We start from the raw sequence: 20,434 nt of genomic DNA, 5'->3' as shown, positions 1-20,434 counted from the left end.
ATGAATAAAGACTTAGGAAGATGCAGAACAGGAGGTGGTACAGTAAGGGGACAGCATTTAGGCTACAAAAAGGGGTTGAGGTATTATGGGGTTCTTGTCCCAGCCAGAAAAGAGTCAGATAGCAGAGTGCAGCATCCAGGAACAGTGTGTCTGTGTTTGGAAGGAGGCCCAGAGTACAGCCATCTTCGGCAGATGAACATTGACAAGGCCAAGTCAAGAGCCTACAGGGAGGTGCAGGGACGGCTGTGGTGTGTGTGTGTGTGTGTGTCTGTGTGTGTGTGTGTAGAAGGTGCCGGCAGGGCAGGTATCCTGGGCTAGGACACTTGTGTCTAGTGGAGGTGAGTCAGAAAGGCTGTTTGAGAACACTAGCTGGGTACGAGGGCACTTTCAGGGAGCACGTGTGAGGACCTGCTCCCTGTTGGCAAGGGGGGTCCCTGGGAATCCCTCGAGGATACTGGGCTTACTGTGAGCCCTGGACCCACAGGCATGGGAGGCCTGTATACGGAGGGTGGGGTAGGTCAGAGGGTACCTGTTTTAACCAGGATATATGCCTGGAACCCTCAGCAGAGATGTCAGATGATAGACCACACAGTACTGCCTCCCTTCAGGTCAGGCCTAAGATACCCACACAGACCAAGCTCAAGCATGCAGAGCTAGAGATCTTCTTTGGAAGTCAGTGGAAGGCACACCTCTTCCAGGTTCCAGCCCCCCGGCTGAGGGGTTACATCTCGGAAGAGCCAAGCCCATACTATCTATACAAGCTGCCCCTGTCAGTCAAGGCTAGAAGGACACGCAAGCAGGGGCAGAGCCACCGAGACAAGAGGAGAGCCCTGCCTGTAGGGGACACCTGACTCCTCTAGACCAGGACCACCCAGACCCCTCCTCCATTCGCAGAAGGATCAGAAGGCACATGGTTAACAGCTCAGGCTACAGCCGCCTGCCCCCGTACCCCAGCATTGTGGTTGTGTGACCTTGGGCAAGCTAATTGACCTCACGGAACCCTGGGTCCCTCCTTTATCTGTAGAATGGGGATCCCGCAGAGCTATTGGGAAGGTAGAGTGAAGAAAGCATAGGAAATACTTGTAAAAAATCTGCGGCCTGTAGTGAAATGCTCAAAGCAGGAAAAAAAAAAAAAAAGACAGGCCCACCGCCCCTCCCATCCGTTGCTGCACGAGCAGACGTTGGAGTTTCTGACAAGTCTGGGGACCACATCCCCCCTCCCTCTCCAGGCTCCTCACTCACCTTGTCTTAACCTTTGGAATTTTCTCCCCATGTGTGTTTATTTTTTTCCCTTTCTGTCCACAGCAGAAAATTACACTTGTGCTGGCATTGTCCATCACGAAAATAAGTACCATGGCTGCAATCACGAACCTCAAAGGCGGAATGAGCTCTGCCAGGAAAGCAGTGCAGGGCACGGTTGAGGAGATGCCTCAGAAACTGGGTGCCCAGCACCTCAGCCTGGTGTGGCTATCCCCATAGGAAAGGCATGTGGGGCAGGAGCTGACCACAGGCACAAGTGCTGACCATGTGGATAGAAACTGACCATGGGGACAGGAGCTGACCACAGAGGTGGTGCTGACTACATAGAAACTAACCATAGGAACAGGGGCTAACCACATAGACACTGACTAAGGGGACAGGAGCTGACCACAGAGGTGGTGCTGACTACATAGAATCTGACCATGGGGACAGGAACTGACCACAGAGGCGGGTGCTAAACACAGGGCAGATGCTGATCACAGGGACAAGGTGCTGACCATGAGGACAGAGGCTGACCAAAGGGACATGAGTTGGCTATGGACACAGGTGATCCAGACCCACCTTCATTCCTTCTAGTCTGTAGAAGGCCTGGTGAGGGAGACAAAGATGTCCTGAGTCCCCAGGCCTGGGTGTCCTGCTGTGTACAGCAGGTAGCTGTTCCACAGACACCAGGCACCTTACTGCAGAACCTCCTACCATTCAGACCGGCCTCTCCAAGCCACTCCCCCACCTAGAGCCCGTTCTTTTCTGTACCTCCTCGTGGCTCTGGCCGCTGTCTGTGTTCCGCTAGTTCTTTCTCAGCCATCTGGGATGTGGCTAGCCTTGACATCAGGATATTGGCCTGGATTAGTTTAACAAGTAACAAGGTGGCATTGAAGTTTTTTGTTGTTGTTTTTTTGTTTTGTTTTTAGCAGAGAAGAACAGTAATAACTTTTTAAAAATACTTTATTTGTACGTGTGTGTGTGTGTGTCTGTATGTGTGTGTGTGTGTGTGTGTGTGTTATGTGTGTGCAGGTGCCTACAGAGGCTAGAAGATAGCATCATACTCCCTGGAACTGGGGTCATAGGTCGTCTGTGAGCTTCCTGACATGGTGCCGGAAACCAAACTCGGGTCCTCTGGAAGAGCCCACGTTATGCATGGAACTCAAAGGCTTTGCCGATGGAGTGAACCCATACATTTTGCCAAAGGGCTAGCTAGCATCTTGGACTTCTGCTCCATCAATACGGCTTGCCCAGCAGCAAGCTTCATGAAGCACTTGCTAAAATCCTGAGCCATCTCTAGTCCCTGTAGAGGCCATCAGATCCACTAGTAAAGTGTACTGTATATAGACATCATGTGTCAACCCAGCACCTAGCAGAGACAAGGTGGGGTGGTGGCCTGTACACAAGTACCAGAAGGGGGCGCTAGAGGATAGTTGAAGTGTTCACCTGGAACTCAGGGTTGCCTGGGTAACCAGGTACAGTCTGAGACACCTGTGTGGACAAAACTGTGCCATCTCCCCACCACCCTGCACCCTGACTTGGAGGCCCCAGGAGTGTCCTGCAGGGCACCCATGTACTCATTTCTAGACTGTGGCAGGGAAGTGGTGCTTGTGTCTGGAAGAGAAGTCTATTCTCTACCCACAGGCCTTTGAGCACATCCTTATGTGAGCCTGGCCTGTCTGTCACTTGATACGGCAGTGGCTGTTGGGTAGCTGCTCTGAGGAAGTCTGAGGAAGGAGGTGGCTCATTGGATGCCTGAGCAGACAGAGCTGGGCAGGATGGAGCCAGACCAGCAGCTGCCTGACTGCAGAGTAGCCCATGGGCGCACTGGATATCCAGCCCTGAGGGTACCACATGGGGATCCTGTGTCCCTCAAGACACAAAATAGATGTAGATGGGGATGTGAAGACAGGTAACTCAGCATAGAGTTCTGTTTCCTCCTTGGTAAAGTTGTTTTCCCATAACAAAGACCAAAATACCTGACAGAACAAGAAGGGAGGGTGGATCTATTTCAGATCGTGGTTTCAGAGGGTGCGTACATGGTCCTTTGGTCTCATGCCCATCAACAGAATGTCATGGTGACAGGAGTGCATGGTGAGTGCTGCCCTTCAGTACTTGAAGGATGCACACAAGAACATGACAGGAAAGGGCCACCAGGTGCAATGTACTCCAAGGACTCGCCCGCCCCACTGACCTACTTCTTTCATCTAGGTCACACCTCCCCAAATAGCATCCCAGCTGGGGACCAAGCCTTCAGTGTGGGGACATTTCATATAGAAGCCACAATGGGGGATGGGTTATAAGTACTACCTGGTAGAGATGTCACAGCTAAAGAGACTTCTAGGGCTGGGAGGCTCAGTAGTCAAGTGCTGTGCACAAGCACGGGGGGCCTAAGAGTGGTCCCCAAAACTCCCATAAAAGTGTGGTGATGCCTGCTTGTAATCCCAGTGCTAGGAGCCAGTGACAGGAGTCGGGCGGATCCATCCCTGGGGCTCACCGGCTAGCTGGCCTCTCCTGACCAGCAAGCCCCAGGTCCAAGTGAGAGACCCTGTCTCAAGCAGGGTGGATGGCTCCTGAGGAAGAATTCCTGAGATTTACTTCTGGTCTCTACACACACAAACATGTGCATGCATATATTCTAAGAACACATATACACACATGTAAACATACACTCAAATACATATATACAGACACATTACACATACACATGCGTGTGGATATACTCCACAAATACATACACATACACACAAACATATATATATATACACATATATGCATGAGCACATTCACAAACACACACATACATATATACACAGATATACGTACATACATACACATATATGTACGTATGAACACACAGATATATATACACATACATATGTGTACGTATACACACACATAACCCTACACATGCACACATATATACAATATACACAAACATATATGTACATGTATACATATGTATGTACACATGTACACACATACGTGTGTACATATACACATATACACGTACAGACCTACAGATTCATTTATTATATATTATTATATATGAATACTATATTATTATATAGTATACATAATATATATTATATTATATTATATTATATTATATTATATTATATTATATTATATTATATTATATATGTACCATGCAGATGGGCACAGATGTAATTGTAGACAGATACACAACTTACTTTCCAGGCCCCAGCTAGGCTTTAAATATATCTGCTAGCTTCTCCCCACCCTGCACTGGGGCACCCAAGCTAAAGGGGCTGTAGGTTAAAGCGTTAGCCAAGGTTGGATTCGAGGAGGGCAGGAGCAGGTGAGACAGGCCAGAGAAGGACCCCAAGCTTGTCACAGAGCAGCACAGCCTACTCTGTGATCAAGCCTGAACTGGAGGTGGCTGCATAGGCTGGGGGGTGGGGCTGGTGTAGCCCCTCCCCTCCCCACATGATAGAGTTCTTGACCTTACCTTGGCTTCCTGCAGTTGAGAAATGAAAACCAGCCCACGCCTTGGTGCTGGGCCTGCATACGTCACACGGTCATTAGATGGTGACACCAAAGGGCTCACAAATGTTCCCTCCTCAGCCTTGGTGGCCCGAGCAGGCACTGAGAGGGCCCTAGGGACCAACCAGGCTCTTGGGAAGCTGTACTGAGTCTGGCCCACCCAGGGAAGGGAGGGCAGTCCTTGGGGAAGAGGCCAGAGTCTACATTAAGATGGACTCAACTGGTCCCCAGGGGCTCACCAGTGGGCCCCTTAGGCCTCAGCTGTTCTAGGCCCAAACTCCAGAGTAAAGGGCTAGGTTAGGGGTGCTCAGTCGTTTTTCCTGTCTGAACAATCCATATGCAGTTCCGTAAGGCTCCCAGAGTGAAGGGCCATCCTCAGACCTACACAAGAACTCCCTAGGCAAGGACATCTATATGTGTGGCTGCTGGGTCACTTTTGTTCTTCTCCTCCCTGGGTGCCCCCTCCCTTCCCCTGCCTTTCAGATCCTCCTGTATTAGTCAATTTATTAGATTGGTTTACATGATTAGGTCTGGGTCTCCCAACTCTGGCTGCTGTACATGGTGAAGCCGAGAAGCAAGTGCTCAGTGCATAAGGCTAGGTACCTTGGCAGTTCCAGCATAGTACTGAAAGTCTAGAGGATTCATGGAGAATACCTGGTGTTCAGTGTATTTGGAAGCCCAAAGATGTTGGGTTCTGATATCAGTGAAGAACTACCACCTCCTAAGGTAGAGGAACTTGCCAGCAAGGGTGAAGGCAAATAGGCAAAATTGCAGCTTCCTTCTTCCACCTCCTTTACGTGGGGTGCCGTCCACATCTAGCGTGGGTCTTCTCACTTCAAATAATCTGCTTGAGGAAACCCCTCACATGTGTGCCTAGCAGCCTGCCCTTTATTTGATTCCAGATTCAATCGTGCTGACAAGCATGATTAGCACGTGATTAGCATCAACCCTTCCTTCCGTCTCTCTTCATGTTCCCCTCTCCCACATTCTCTTTTTTATTAGGTGATGCCCATTCACTTCTGGGAGTCAGGAAGAACCTATTCCTGCACTGTGCTAGTCAGAGCCCAGCAGGCAGAGGCTCCACTCTGCAGAACCACCAGCTCTTCCCTCAAACAGAGGAGGGTGCTATTCGGTCCCACAAGGGGCCACTGGCCTCAGTCTTGTGTCTCTACCCCAGTCCAGCCTCCACTAAAGGACTCCATGACATGGTACCAGTTTTTTTCCTCAGACACAGAAACAGTGCTGATATCTGGTGATACCCTGAATGCTGGTTTGCCCTTGGGATGTAGGAATGGAAGGAATGAATTTCCCCAACCCTCCCTTCTGACAAGGCATCGTTGGAGGAGCTGTGGTCGCCTTGTCCCTGTAGTACCCAGGCTTCTTTCCTTCTGGAACGACCTTCTTGGGTTAGAGGAGGTCACTCAGAAGCCACAGGCTTTGAGCTTTGTTCTGTTTCAAGCTGTGACCTTTGGGCGAATGAACTATTTGTGGTGCCTCGGTTTTCCTGTCTATCATTTGGGTTTGTTATAAGGATGGCACCTCTGCTGTGGGGGTGGGGAGATACTGGTGATGGCAGTTGTCATGAGGAATGGCTCAGGCAGAAGAGCCTCCCAGGGATCCTGCATTTATTCAGCACCTACACTGAAAAGTTTAACCCGGGTCTGAACCTGGCTGGGCCATGGTGTAGGACGGAGGTCTGTCTGCATGCAGACTGTAGGATCATCGCGCTAGAGACATTGAGTAGAAACCGGTGCAGGAGGCAGTGCCCTGAAAGCGGGCAACCCAGAGCACTCAGAAATGGCATCTTTATGAATAGCCACATTTTCTGGTTAACTAAGGTCTTAATTCTCTGGATATAAACATATTTTTCATTTCATTCATTTGGGATAGAAATATATTATTCATCTATCTGCCTTCCGGAACTGGATATATGGAACACGCATTAGCGTCTCATGAAAATTCAGGTTTATTATAAAGAACGTAGAATTTAATAGATTTCATAGAATCTGGGAGCTTTAAAAAAGAACCTCAGAAAATATTGAGCAGAACGGCATTAAAAACGTATTTTTAGCTGCAGTCTCTATTCACATACGATCTTAGAAGGAGAAGCCTGAGAATAAAGCAGGCGTAAGTGAACCCCAAGGTCAGCCCAGGCCTTTCCCAACTGACACGTGGGGGCAAGCCACAGCTAGCCAGACCTAAAACTGCAGCCTAGAAGGGGCCAGGGTTCATGTCAAGGACAGTGCCCTATGTGGACAGCCTGCTGAATATGCAAGACAGAAGAAAGCAGATGGAAGGAAAGCCCAGATATGCTTTAGCCTGTGCTGAGGGTTGCAGCCACGTCCAGGGTGAAGCAGAAGCCGATAGCCCTAGCCACAGAAGCTTTCTAGAAGGATGGTGCTCTCCAGTGTACCCCAACCACCGTCTGTGGCCATTGCTGAACAGCATGGGCTCTGGGCAGTTTGGTTGGGCCACAGGAAGCATTTAGAAGTGACACAGCTTGGCTGCCTGGGGCCCTTTCCTGGCCTGGTAATGACAACCTCATCTTTTACCACTGCAGGCAACAGACAATGACGTGGGCACTTTTGGGGAAGTCAACTACTTCTTCAGTGATGACCCAGACAGGTGAGTTCCTGCCCCAGCCCCTTGGCAGAGGCTTCTGGTGACTCACTGAGTTCAGCAAACTTCTCTGTGCTCTGGGAAGCTCAGGAATCAGAAAACTAGAGCAGCAGTTCCCAACCCTCGTAATACTGTGCCCCTTTAATACAGTCCCCGTGTTGTGGTGACCGTGGACTTTAAAATTATCTTCATTGTCACATCACATCACAGCCGTAAGCTTTGCTACTGTTACTCATCATAATGTAAATACCTGATGATATACAGGATACCTGACATGTGACCCCTGAGGGTCGCGACTCACAGGTTGAGAACCACTGCTCTGAAGCGAGCCTGTCAGATTCTTACCAGAATCAGTTGGTTGAGCCCCTAAGCTCTCTGGTACAGGGTTTCTCTCTTCATAAGTGGTGAATCAGGCATCTATGAGGCTTAGGAGTTCTAACAATACTACCCCTGCTACCAGGAGCCACAGAGGACATTTGAGGTCCTGGGTAGATTACATGCCAGCCTTGGGCCACCTCTCTCTCGTCATCAGTTCCTCACAGGCCAAGGAAGAGAAGGTCTGTGACATTACCACGATCAAAGATTTGGTTGAATTCAGAGGGCAGGTCCGCTGCTAAGAATGAGTAGCCCAGGAGGCTCAGTCAGGAAAATACTGACCCTGGGAATATAAAGACCTGAGTTTGATCCCAGGAACCCATGTGTTAAAAGAAAAGAAAAAAGGCAGGCATGATGGTACACGTTTGTAATCTGAGGGAAGGGTGAGACTGGAAGATGCCCTGGGGATCACAGAACAGATGGCCTGGCCAAATCAGTGAGAGAGCCTGTCTGAAAACAAGGTAGATGGCATGGTATCTGAGGAATGACAGCTAAAGTTGGGCCCTGGCTTCCATACACAAGTGCAAACTCACGTGAGCGTGCATATACACACACACACACACACACATGCATGCACGCATGCACACACACATACATGCACACACACACACATACACGCACACACACACGTGGGCACATACACATGCATGCACATGTGCACGTGTGTGCACACACGTGCATGAACACACACACACGCATACACACTCATGCACACGTGCGCACACACATACTGCGTAGCCACCTACCTTTGGGACTGACCGAGGCAGTCTGGCTCTAATCTTGCAGACACAGTCTGTGAGTGATCAGGAAGAGTCTAGGACTCTATCAGGTGCGTCACCAGCCTTGTAGGACACTCTGTGACAGACATCTCAATGCTAGGTGGAGCTGTGGCACTGACTGGTTGCACAGGGCAGTGTAGCTCTCAGGGACCCAGTCATCTCGTCTCTCTCCTCTCTTCTCATGTTTGGGCCCAGGGTTTCCCTGTCCCTCAAGCTGGAACCTTCCAGACTTGTGTGTGGGTAACTGCTGAGTAGGCAGAGCATACACAGGGCCCTGCCTGCTCACACGGGTTTCTAGAGGGCACATTTAAAGGGGTCTCACTGGCCCTCATGATGTCCAGAACACCTCTACCATCCTCTTCCCAAAGGCTTGGTCCATCCAGCAATTGACAGGGTCAGCTCCAAGAGAGGACCCAGCAATCTTCTCCTGCTATCAGATAGCAGAGTTGGTATCCCGAGCGCTCCGTTATCCAAACACACCCCAGGGTGGAAGTGGCCTGTTTACAGAGAGGGGCCTGTCACCCAGTCCTCAGCCCCTGCAGGAGCTCATTCACGGCTTGCTTTGACCCTGGCGTCCTCTCCCTCCCCCCTGCCCAACACAGATTCTCACTGGACAAGGACACGGGGCTCATCGTGCTGATAGCCCGGCTGGACTACGAGCTTATCCAGCGGTTCACCTTGACTGTCATTGCCCGGGATGGGGGTGGCGAGGAGACCACAGGCCGGGTCCGGATCAACGTGCTGGATGTGAACGACAACGTGCCCACCTTCCAGAAGGATGCCTATGTGGGTGCTCTGAGGGAGAATGAGCCATCTGTCACACAGCTGGTGCGGCTCAGGGTAAGGCCAGGAACCCTAAACTTGTCATCTCTTTCCCTAGAGTTATTGCAGGAGGTTGCTAAACTCCCACCTACATGCCTGGGGCTCCTCTGAACATCTCTCCCTGCCCCCTAGAGACCCAGAGAGACACCTTCAGAGTGTCTACCTCAACCCAGATGTCAGGCCATTTAGCATAAAAACACCTACGTTCCTTACAAGGCCATGGAGTGGTAGCCGACCATCAGACTGTCCAGAGAGGAAGTAAATTGGCTCAATAGGAAAGAGCCTGCCATTCAAACATGAGGACCTGAGTTTAGTCTTGAACACCCCTGAAAAAGCTGACTCACGGGCTGGAGAGATGGCTCAGCGGTTAAGAGCACTGACTGCTCTTCCAGAGGTCCTGAGTTCAATTCCCAGCAACCACATGGTGGCTCACAACCATCTGTGATGGGGTCCGATGCCCTCTTCTGGTGTATCTGAAGAGAGCAACAGTGTATTCGTATACATAAAATAAATCAATAAATCTTTAAAGAAAAATAAGCTGACTCCCACCTATAATCCCAGTGCTGAGGAGGGGGAGTGGGGGTTGGGGGGGATCCTGTGTTAGCCAACTGACAAGGTCCAATTGCAATGAGAGAGGCCTCCTCTGAAAAGATAAGAGAAAGAGCGATGACTAAGACCTCGGATGTCAACCTCTGGCCCCCACACGCACTCACACAGGTACACATGCATCTGCACATATGTATGCACATACACTTGGGCATGTCCACGCACATATAAAGTAGCCACAGAACAGTGAAGACATAGCCTGTGGGGAGAGAACAGGGCTCACCTGAAATGGAGACTCTGTTCTTCACATGTTTCCCTGAAGCAAGTCCCTGTCACATCCACATCCCTAGCACAGCAGAGATCTCTAACGAGAAACTTCATTTCCCCTCACCTCTCGCCTATGCTCACATCCAGTGTGACAGGACCCAGGGCCTCCTCCCCTTGGAGCTTGTTTCTGAAACTAGCGATGGTTTCATGCAATGGTGGGCAGGGGGTGCACAAAAGGTGGGACTGTGTGCCACCCAGCCTGGCATGGTTTCCTCAGAGACCCTGCCCTTCCCTCTGGCTTGGCTCCAGGTACAGCCAGCAAGCTGGGAAGCCCTGGAGGCTCTCCAGAGTCAGAGACACTCTAGAAAGAGACTGAGTCATCCCTCCAGCCACAGGAAGAAGGATCCCTGGCCCCTTCCAAACACCTGCTTCCTCTGCCTTGCTACATGCTACGTGTGCTGTTGCTAGAACACAACGGCTGAGGCTGCCTATGTTATAAAGAAAATGAAGTAGGCTGCATGTGTGTAAAACAGGTCGCCCTCTGATGAGCGCTGCTTGGTTCCCTCACCGTGCTGTAGACAGCATCCTGGGTGCCTCAGAGGAGGAGGCTCACACTGCTCGATAGGGAGCAAGATCCAGTCAGTCAGGCATGCTTTTTCTGCCGTAACTTGATCTTGAGGAAACTAACCAGGATCCCTCAAAAACTACATTAATCTGTTCTGGTGACAGAGCCTCCAGACACGTAACCACTTTGCACTAGACCCTAGCCCTTTGAAGTTCCACTGCCCCTTACTACCACACTCCTGAGGTCCAAGCCATCACCATATGGACCCTTGGGGACGAACTGGCTCCCAACCATGACTTATCTCTAGGGAATCACTATGTCCTGAGGTGTCGGGGTCTGAGACAGAGAATATGGGACATGGGCATGCCAGGTACCTAGCCTCACCTTCTAGGCCCCAACCTGACCTTCCACTTTGCAGCCCACCTCTGTGCCTACAAGTGGAAGGAACAGAGTTTTTTGTGGAGCCAGGGAGGGGGTTCCTGTTGAGGAACAAGAGGGTCCCTGAGGTCCTGGGCCAGGAGGTAACCTGAGCTACATCATCCAAAGAAGAACTGAGAGGAGCTGGGCTGCCTCTCTGCCATCTCTCCTGTCCCCAGGGCTTTGGTGGGCTCGCCGGGCCTTGACTGTGCTGTTCCTTCCAGGCAACAGATGAAGACTCCCCCCCCCAACAACCTGATCACCTATAGCATCGTCAACGCATCCGCCTTCGGCAGCTACTTTGACATCAGCGTGTATGAAGGCTACGGAGGTACGAGTGGGGACAGGGCGGAGGACCCAGTAGGGAAGAGAGCTGGTGGGACCCTTATTGTCACAACCCCCTCCAGGGGTGGGGGCGCCCTCCATCTCCCATACTCTCTGCACTTTTCTGGAAGCTGCGAGGTCCCCTGAGGCTAGAAAAGGATATGGCCGACGGCCGTCATATCTCTCCAAGGCTAACAGCTGACTCAGGCCAGCCAGACCTGGCTCTGGGTCTGAGGCCCATAGCCAGCCATGCAGGCACAGCCGGAAGCCTGAGGTGACTGGGGTTGATGAAGAAGGCAGGCTGGATGGACCGCACTGTCCTCTGGGCAGGTCGGTGTGGCTGCCTCCCAACCTTCCCAGGCTGCAGCCTTTTCTTGAGGGCAGTGTCTCCATGTAAAGAAATGGGGGATGGTGGAGGAGGCCTTCCCTGGCAGCCGTGTTCTGTGGAGTTCAGGAGATTAATGACAAAGTCACCTTGTTACCACAGTAGTGGCCGGTGGGTGGGCTGAGCACAGAGCCAGGCACTGCCAGTCAGTAAACCAAGTGAAAGGCCCGGGAGGTCACACTGCCTCTACGCAAGGGAAACCCTGTCGCTGGCTGGCTGAACTCTGCTTATTAAGGTCCTTGCTCCTGCTGTTCCAGTGATCAGTGTGAGCCGCCCACTGGATTACGAACAGATACCCAATGGGCTGATCTACCTAACAGTCATGGCCAAGGATGCTGGCAACCCTCCGCTCTACAGCACTGTGCCTGTCACCATCGAGGTGTTTGTAAGTATCCAGCTCACTGCCTTACTCTCCCAGGGCGGTGAATGCTTCTCAGAGTACCAGAGGCTTTGCCTCAGTCTAGTGGTAAAGGCCTGTGTCCTCACCACTGGACCTGTCCCAAATCCTGCTCCCCAAGCATTGCGCTATTGCTTCAAAGCCTCCCGCCTGTGTGAGCAGAGACCCAGGGGCCCGGAGCTCAGTGAGCGGTGTGTGACCCCGCTTTGGCCCCATGTGAAGCCTTAGGATGTCTTCTGGAAAGCAAGGCTGGGGAGAGAGTGGGGGAAATGTCGGAGGATCCCTTCCTCAGAAGCCACATCCATAGAATCCAAAGGAATTATGGGAAGCTCATCATTCCTCTTCCCCGTCCCTCTTTCTACCCCTCTTCCTTTTTTTTTTTTTCTGCCTCTCTCTGGTCCTCTGAAGATAGAAAGGGGCCTGAACGCAACCTGCCGCCTGTCTGACATGAATATCAAATACACCTTAGCGCTTTCCTGTCTGAAATTATCAGTCTCCGAATCCATCTCCACACTGGTTCATTTGCCATGTGCCGCTCCCCCAGCCACACTGGGGGCGGGGGGAACATAGAGCATAGTCTGACAGCAAGGCCCACAGGTCTCTTCCTCCTGGGACCCCCACACACACCTAAGCACACACCAGCGTGTCCCCTCCCTATTTGCAGCGGAGGGTGACTGAATGTCAGGAGGAGTTAGGATTAAATAGCACCCTCAGATGGGACGTACTAGGGGCAGGGGTGGGTGGGGGTGGAACACGGCTCAGGTATGTCCCCAGAGCAGGCTTGCAGCTGGCCTTCCAGTCACAGCCAGCTCCAGGCAGCCTCTGGGGCAGCCCCACACCAGTCCTTTACTTAGCCTGAGGCTGGGACTAGCTTCCAAGCTGACAAGTCTTCTTCAGGACAGGAGACCCCTACTTCCTGACTCACTAGGGTGGAGTCGGGGTGATAAGGGGTCTACATGACGCCTAAGGAAACTCCCAGGGGACATTGGGAGCAGAGCCACTGGGGTGTCAGGGAAAGGAGCCTATGCAGATAGGGACAGCTCAGAGATATTCAGAGAGTGAGGACTGTGTTTTAGAGAATGGCAAAGGAAAAGAAGAGGAGGCTCATGGGAATCCAAACACTGAACTGCCTCCTCCTGCCTTAACCCATCAGGGTAGCCCCAAAGAGCCAGTGTCTAGTGCTCACCTGAGCCTGACCACGCCTCTCAGCCCAGCCTTGGTTTCCTCCTCCTCATCACAGCCCCTAACCCTGCCCTCCTCAGAGCCACACATTGCCCCCCGACCCAGCCAGGCCTCCCTCCCACCCACCACCCCCTCCAATCTGTCTGCATTTGAGGCACACAAAATCTGGCAGTTTAGATAGTCAGTATGATGCTGGTGCCTCAGCCCCCAAGGGATGGAGAGGAAACAGGAGGAACTCAGTGCTTCTTGGGGTCCTTCCTGGGAGCATGTGGTTCAGAAAATGCCTCCATTACCCCGTAACTGTGTGTTCTGTGCTTCTCGCCGCTCCAAACCTCTGCTTTCTTATCTGTGAATGGGGACAAGTATGGCGCCTACCCCATGTGTTACCACGAAAAGGGCTTGAGACCACACAGGCAGTCCCAGGCGTGTTGCCCATTGTCACAGATGCCAGGCCAGGTGTGTGTCCTGCCAACAACAGCATGCCCAGCCTGACCTTTTGCAAATGAGTGCTCTGGAGGGGACAGGGGCTGAGCAAGAGTCTCTAAGCTTTGGGACAAGGAACTAGGAAGGGTGGGATGAGGGAGGGGAGGAGAGGTTGAGGAGGCATATTCTAGTTTCATTCTGCTGCTATGATAAAACACTCTGAACAAGTGCAACCCTCCTTAGGGAGGAAAGGGTCTATTTGAGTTACATTTCCAGGTGACAGGAAGTCAGGGAAGGAGCTGAAACAGGAACTTGAAGTAGAAGCCATGGAGGAACACTCTTTGCTAGCTTGTCCTCTGGCTCACTTAAGGTTCATGAGCACTTAACTTTCTTATACAGCGTAGGGCTAGTGCCGCCCACAGTGGGCAGGCACATATCAATCATTGACCAAGACAATTCCTCAGACAGGGCCATGGGCCAGTGTATTGACTGAGACTCCAGACAACTCTAGGCTGTGTCAAGTTGACATTTGGCACTCATAGGATGGGGGGGGGCGGTTTGGGGAGACAGGTTGGTCCACTGTGGCCTAGACAGGTGATATCAGCCATGGAAACTAAAACTCACTGGTTCCACCATGGAGCCAGGGGCTTCCTGTAGCATAGTCCCTTCTAGGCCCTTGATAGAGGGAGCTGAGGTCAGTGGAAAGAAGGCCACTGTGTCCTTGTCTTTGCTGGTGACAGAGCTGGGATTGAACCCGCACCTGAGGAACATCTGACTGAACACTTTTCTCTCCATAGTCATAGGCTGGGGAAACTGGGGTATCCTTACTCACATGTCCCTGAGCCCAGGATTCTTCAGAGACCCCACCCCTACGTTGTGAATAGGATTAACAGAACCAGGGATGTCTTATCAAATAAAGTATGGCTATAACCTGGGAGGATGAAGCAGGAGGACAGTCATGAGTTCAAGACCAGCCCTGGGCTACAGGCAATTCTAAGCTAGCCTGGGTAACAAATTGATACCAATAAACCAAAAGAAAGTGTAGTTCTTACCTAGTGGCCCTGATTAGGGCTAAGACTGCACTCTTGTCAAGTCCTGCTGGGGTTGACAGTGAACTATTGCTGCTTCTTGTTAAGGGGCCACACTAGGCACAGCCAGGCTGTCTGTGATCTGCCCTCGGGACAGTGAAACGCAGACTATATGTTCTGCTCTCTGTGGCTCAATGAAGAAAGAGACCTGACAGGGCCTCTTCTTTGCCTCAGCCCCTCCAGGGGAACAGAGCAAACAGCAAGACTAAGGGCTGAGGTGCCCTTTTCCCAATGTAAATGAAAGATGGAGTAATAACCTTCCTGCCTGGATACCAGGCAGGAGACACTCCGTGTGTGTGTGGGGGGGGGGGTGAGTGATTACAAGCTCCACCGCTCTCCAGTTAGGTAAACTAGTGAGCCCCAGACAAACAGAAGAGCCCCCATTATCACATCCTCCCGGCACTGTGAGCGGAGAGCCCCTGGGGGTCTGCACTTCCCCTGAGTGGAGCACAGCCATCTGGCAGCAAGAGCAGGCACAACAAAGACAGGTGCCACCATGGCTCTCAGAGAACATCAGCTCAACTCCCAAGCAGGGCATTTGGACAACACAGTCACTCGTGTCTAAGGACCACACTTGAAAAGGTCACCGCCTTCGGGTTGATTTCGCACGTGGGTGATTTTTAAATAGCTGTCACTCTGCTTAGCGGCCTCCTCTCTTGGCCGAAAGGATTTTCTCTTGCCTTAAAAAAAAAAAAATAACAGAAACAGCTTTCATTGAATAATCTGCGGAAGGCTTCCCACGCAGGCTGGCGTGGGGAGAGACGATAGAGTACCTTCAGGCTTGGGCAAGGAGGAGCAGGTAAGAGAAGCCAGGTGATCCCTTTTCATCCGCTGCTTGTTGGTTTTTAATAAAGAAGTCAAACTCGGTTTGTAGATTTCCCATTAGGGGACAATAAGCTTTTATAGAGGGAGCCACTGAATTAGAACTAATAGCAAGTACAGCGCCAGAATCCGGGGAAATATCACCGCTAATAAGTTTCTGCCTCGTGCTCTGTCGCTGACATTCTCCGCGTTGCTTCGTGCAGCCAAGCAGAAGCCTCCGTGTGTAGACCCAAAGCACTTGAGTCCGTGCCAGGAGCCTGGGAGAGGCCCTGGGTGGCCTGTGGGGACGTTGGGTGTCAGGAGACTCCCAAGGCTCCCAGCTCTTTGGGAAGAGAGTGAGCCTGTACCCAGGACAGAGTAAGGGGACAGGTTTGGGAAGAAATGGAGCTATCGATTCTGGGAACACATCATGTAGCAGGCTAGGTTTGTCCACAGTCTGAGGGGGAGGAGAGCCAGGCAGCATAGCCTCATCCTTCTCCTGCTTGCTCATGCAGAAGAAACCACAGCAAAAGAGTTCAGCAAATGCAAACTCTGTCCCCTGGAGAAGTCCCTAGTTCCCTGAGCTCCGAGGACCTAGCAGTGGGACCCATTGAATATTGTGACATGGAGGAAGATGGAATACTCAGCCAGCTCCTGAGCTCCTCCCTGCTCCCTGTTGAGCTGAGGAGAGAAGCACGGAGTGGAGCCCAAGTGGAGGGAGCCAGAGCCTCTTCAGTGAAGAGGGCAACTGGGAGGAATTCTTGGTGAGCGATTGTGGAAGTTGGCCGTGGTGAGAGCCCCAGAGGCGGGGGAGCTCGCTTCTCTGATGGAAGAGTTTTGGGAACTGCGGGCTGCACCTGGCACTGGTTTCCCCCGACTCAGGGCTCATCCCTACCTGGTCCAGCCCCTCAGCTGGGCTTCCCACTCCCACCTCTAGCTGCTCCAGGCCGAGCTAAAGGAAGGAATGTTCTAAAACTGGCAGGTACCAGGCTGCAGACCCGGGTGGTACAGAGGATGTGAAGCTAGTAGATCAAGCTGGCTATCTAACCTTGGCTACAGCAAGTCCAGACTCAGAGTAGTCTGACCACCATCTGCCCCTGTACACTTTGGTATCTTTGCTGTTCGATGTGCCTTTCTCCTTCACTCTTTAAAAAAAGATTAATTTATTTTTATGTTCATTGATGTTTTGCCTGCGTGTGTGTCTATGCAAGGGTGCCAGATCCCCTGGAACTGATATTACAGACAGTTGTGAGCTGCCATGTGGGTGCTGAGAATCAAACCGGGGTCCTCTGGAAGAGCAGACAGTGTTCTTTACTGCTGAGCCATCTCTCCAACCCCCTCCCTCACCTTTTAATCAATTAAAAAAAATATATGTGATTGGGTGTTTTGCTTACACGAATGTCTCTGTACCAGCTGTGTGCCTAATGGCAGAGGCCAGGAAAAGGCATCAGATCCCTGAGAACTAAAGTTACAGATAGTTGTAGGTGCTGGGAATCGAACCTGGGTCCTCTGGAAGAGCAGCCAGTGCTCTTGACCACCAAGCCATCTCTTCAGCCCTCTCCCTTCATTTCAGTAAAGCTTCTGGAATCTTTCACTGAGTCTTGATTCATCTGGGAGAGAAGATCAAGTGGACGCTGTATAGGAACAAAAGAACTAAGGGACTAGGCCTCGGAGTGAGCTTGGAGTATAGCCTTTAGGCGAGAGACTAGGAGCTGTGGACGAGCTGACCTCTGTCTTACTCGGTGTCTGTCTCTAAATCACATTTCATCCCCCGGCCCCAACCCTTGCACGGTTCCACAATGACTGCTCGACCTATCCTTCAACATGACCTAGGAGAGGAATGCCTGGCTTTTATAACATCCTAGCCTTTGGTGAAACATAGAGGCCCTCGGGGCCACCCTTCTCAAACTGCCCCTTGGTTCCTACTTTGGGTCGTTGGCCAAGTACTTTCCCGACATACTGATCTGTGTGCTTCTCTTCCAGGATGAGAACGACAACCCTCCCACCTTCAGCAAGCCTGCCTATTTCGTGTCTGTGGTGGAGAACATCATGGCAGGTACAGCAGGGCAGGGGCAGAAGCCACACACACACACACACACACATCACAACAGGTACAGCATTGGTACATACGTTTGGGGGACCTACTATCAGCTTCCCAGGTATCCATAACAAATTCGGGAAGTCTTTAGGGACATCTGGTTATTGTCAGCTACCATGTGCAGGACCCCTATTGGACACTGGATCATGTTCATCTGCAGCCAGTCCAGTGGAAAAAAAAAGAATAATAGATGATCAATTATACAATCTCAATTAAAGAATCTGGAGTGTAGGGTGTTCTGACCAACTTGGGCCGGCATCACAAGTTCCATATGTGGATCCCTGTCACTGGGGCAGATGGGTAGGTTCACCTTCACCTCCAAGGGTGCAGTCCTCATGGATGTGCATATTGCAAAGACTTCTGAGCCCCGGTATAGACTAGGAGACAGTGAGTATCCAAAACAACTGAACGTAGTGACAGTTGAAATCAATATAGCCAGAGCTAGAGGGGTACCTTTCCATGTATTGGGGTCTGAGCAGAGCCTCTGGGTACCTCTCCAGTACCTGAAGGTGAGTGAATTAGCTGCCAGGCTGTGCCAACCCCCATATTCCTGTGTCTAGCATCCCCTTAAGAGTATCCCTGGGGCTAGAGAGATGGCTCAGTAGTTAAGAGCACTGACTGCACTTCCAGAGGTCCTGGGTTCAAATCCCAGCAACCACATGGTGGCTCACAACCATCTGTAATGAGATCTGATGCTCTCTTCTGGTGTGTCTGAAGACAGCTACAGTGTATTCATAAATAATAAATAAATAAATCTTTAAAAAAAAAAAGAGTATCTCTAACAAAGGCTCCCTATTCCCCTGGGCACGCTGCAAAGACGAGGTCTTCCCGTAAGATACCTAATTCTCTTCCTATCTCATGCTCCCAGAATCAAAGAGTCCATCTGAGGCCCCTGACCACCCGGAAGGGGCCTGCCTGATGCGTGCTTTTCTTGGAGACTGCTAGTCCTCCAGTGCCTGGCATCTGTAGACTTCTCCCAGGGAGCCATCCCAGAAGTCCGGCACGCAGGTAGACCCCTGTCGGGTCATCTGCAGGGGAAGCGGCTACGGTGCTCTTCTGAGGGCCACGGTGCTCTAATCTGGGCTGACACCCAACCACTGAGTGTCCCCAAGAGCAGGATGCTGCTGCAGCCCAAAGCCTGGGTGGGCATAGCCATAAGTCAGACCACTTGTGGGCTCTGGCCAGGGCTGCAGGGATAGCCAACCCCTCCCTAAACCCAGGATTCTGTATGGATGGGAAAGAAGAGAAAAGCAAAGGCCTTCCCTGGACATTAACGAGGAAATAAAGTCCTTTATAAATTCTGCCGTGAATAAGATAAACCAGGAGCAAAAATGGGACGACGCAGTAAATGTAGAATAATTTAACTGGGCGCTTTTGTTTCTTTGGCCTCAAATGAAAGCTGGTGGATCTGGGTGGATTTGATCCACAGGACAGCCAGGCAAGGTCAAGGGACATTTTGTGTTATTGGAGGCTGGGTCAGGTGTCTGGGGGAGGGGAGGGGAGGAGGGAAGACCCTAACACAGGCCCAGCCTCACCTCTGTGGAGCCCTGAGTCCACTCAGCACCCTCGGGTACCTCATGTGTCAGGCTCTCTAACTCCTAGAGAAACGGTCACTACAGGTTCCAGGATGTGATGCCAAAGAGTAGAGGGGTCAGAAAAGCAACCTCCTACCTCTCTGTCTTCCCAAAGGGGCCACAGTGCTGTTCCTAAATGCCACGGACCTGGACCGCTCGCGGGAGTACGGGCAGGAGTCTATCATCTACTCGCTGGAGGGGTCCTCACAGTTCCGCATCAATGCCCGTTCTGGTGAGCCCCCAAGTCTGACACTCTGCACTGTCAGGCTGCCCTTCCTGGGCCAGTCAGAGACCATGCTCTCCTCCCACGCTGTTAGCAGCAAGCTGGATTGAGGGGCCTGATTTTACCTCTGAAGCAGTCACTCAAGTGCTAATTGTTCATCTTACCTTGGGCCACCTCACCACAGGCATGCCCACCATACTGTGCCTGTCAAGGGCAAAGAGTGGCTAAAGACATTCGTTTTCCCAACAGCTGACACTCGCTACTCATCAGGGATGTGTTCACCCCAAATATCTTCCATCACGGCTGCTCACTTGGGTCTTAAACCTGGGTCCCTGTTCATATGCACCAGGGTTGCCTTTGAGCTGTTGTGTGCACAAGAGCTGTTGTGTGCACTAGAGCCATTGTGTGCACTCGAGCCATTGTGTACACTAGAGTTGTGTCCACTAGAGTTGTGTGCACTAGAGCTGTTGTGTGCACTAGAGCTGCTGTGTGCACAAGAGCCGTTGTGTGCACAAGAGCCATTGTGCACACTCGAGCCATTGTGTATACTAGAGTTGTGTCCACTAGAGTTGTGTGCACTAGATTTGTGCACACAAGACCCATTGTGTGCACTAGAGCTGTTGCGTGCACTAGAGCCGTTGTGTGCACTAGAGCCGTTGTGTGCACAAGAGCCATTGTGTGCACTAGAGCCGTTGTGTGCACTAGAGTCGTTGTGTGCACTAGAGCCGTTGTGTGCACTAGAGCCGTTGTGTATACTAGAGTCATTATGTGCACTAGTGTCATTGTGTGTACTAGAGCCA

General features: G+C 51.5%; 1 protein-coding gene across 1 annotated transcript in view; it reads left to right on the top strand.

Annotated features, from left to right (window-relative positions):
- Cdh23 (cadherin related 23) overlaps positions 1-20,434 on the top strand; it is a 349,164-nt gene that overhangs the window by 205,870 nt on the left and 122,860 nt on the right. The window contains 7 exon segments of the mRNA XM_028776789.1: positions 7,310-7,374; positions 9,125-9,362; positions 11,364-11,381; positions 11,383-11,470; positions 12,106-12,233; positions 17,723-17,795; positions 19,527-19,643. Of these exon segments, the coding sequence (XP_028632622.1) occupies positions 7,310-7,374; positions 9,125-9,362; positions 11,364-11,381; positions 11,383-11,470; positions 12,106-12,233; positions 17,723-17,795; positions 19,527-19,643 (727 nt within the window).

The sequence above is a fragment of the Grammomys surdaster genome, unplaced genomic scaffold (assembly GCF_004785775.1).
Source record: "Grammomys surdaster isolate TR1022 unplaced genomic scaffold, NIH_TR_1.0 273, whole genome shotgun sequence".
Taxonomy (NCBI): domain Eukaryota; kingdom Metazoa; phylum Chordata; class Mammalia; order Rodentia; family Muridae; genus Grammomys; species Grammomys surdaster.
Note: the sequence above shows the minus strand (reverse complement) of the source record. Positions and strands in the feature narration are given on the sequence as shown.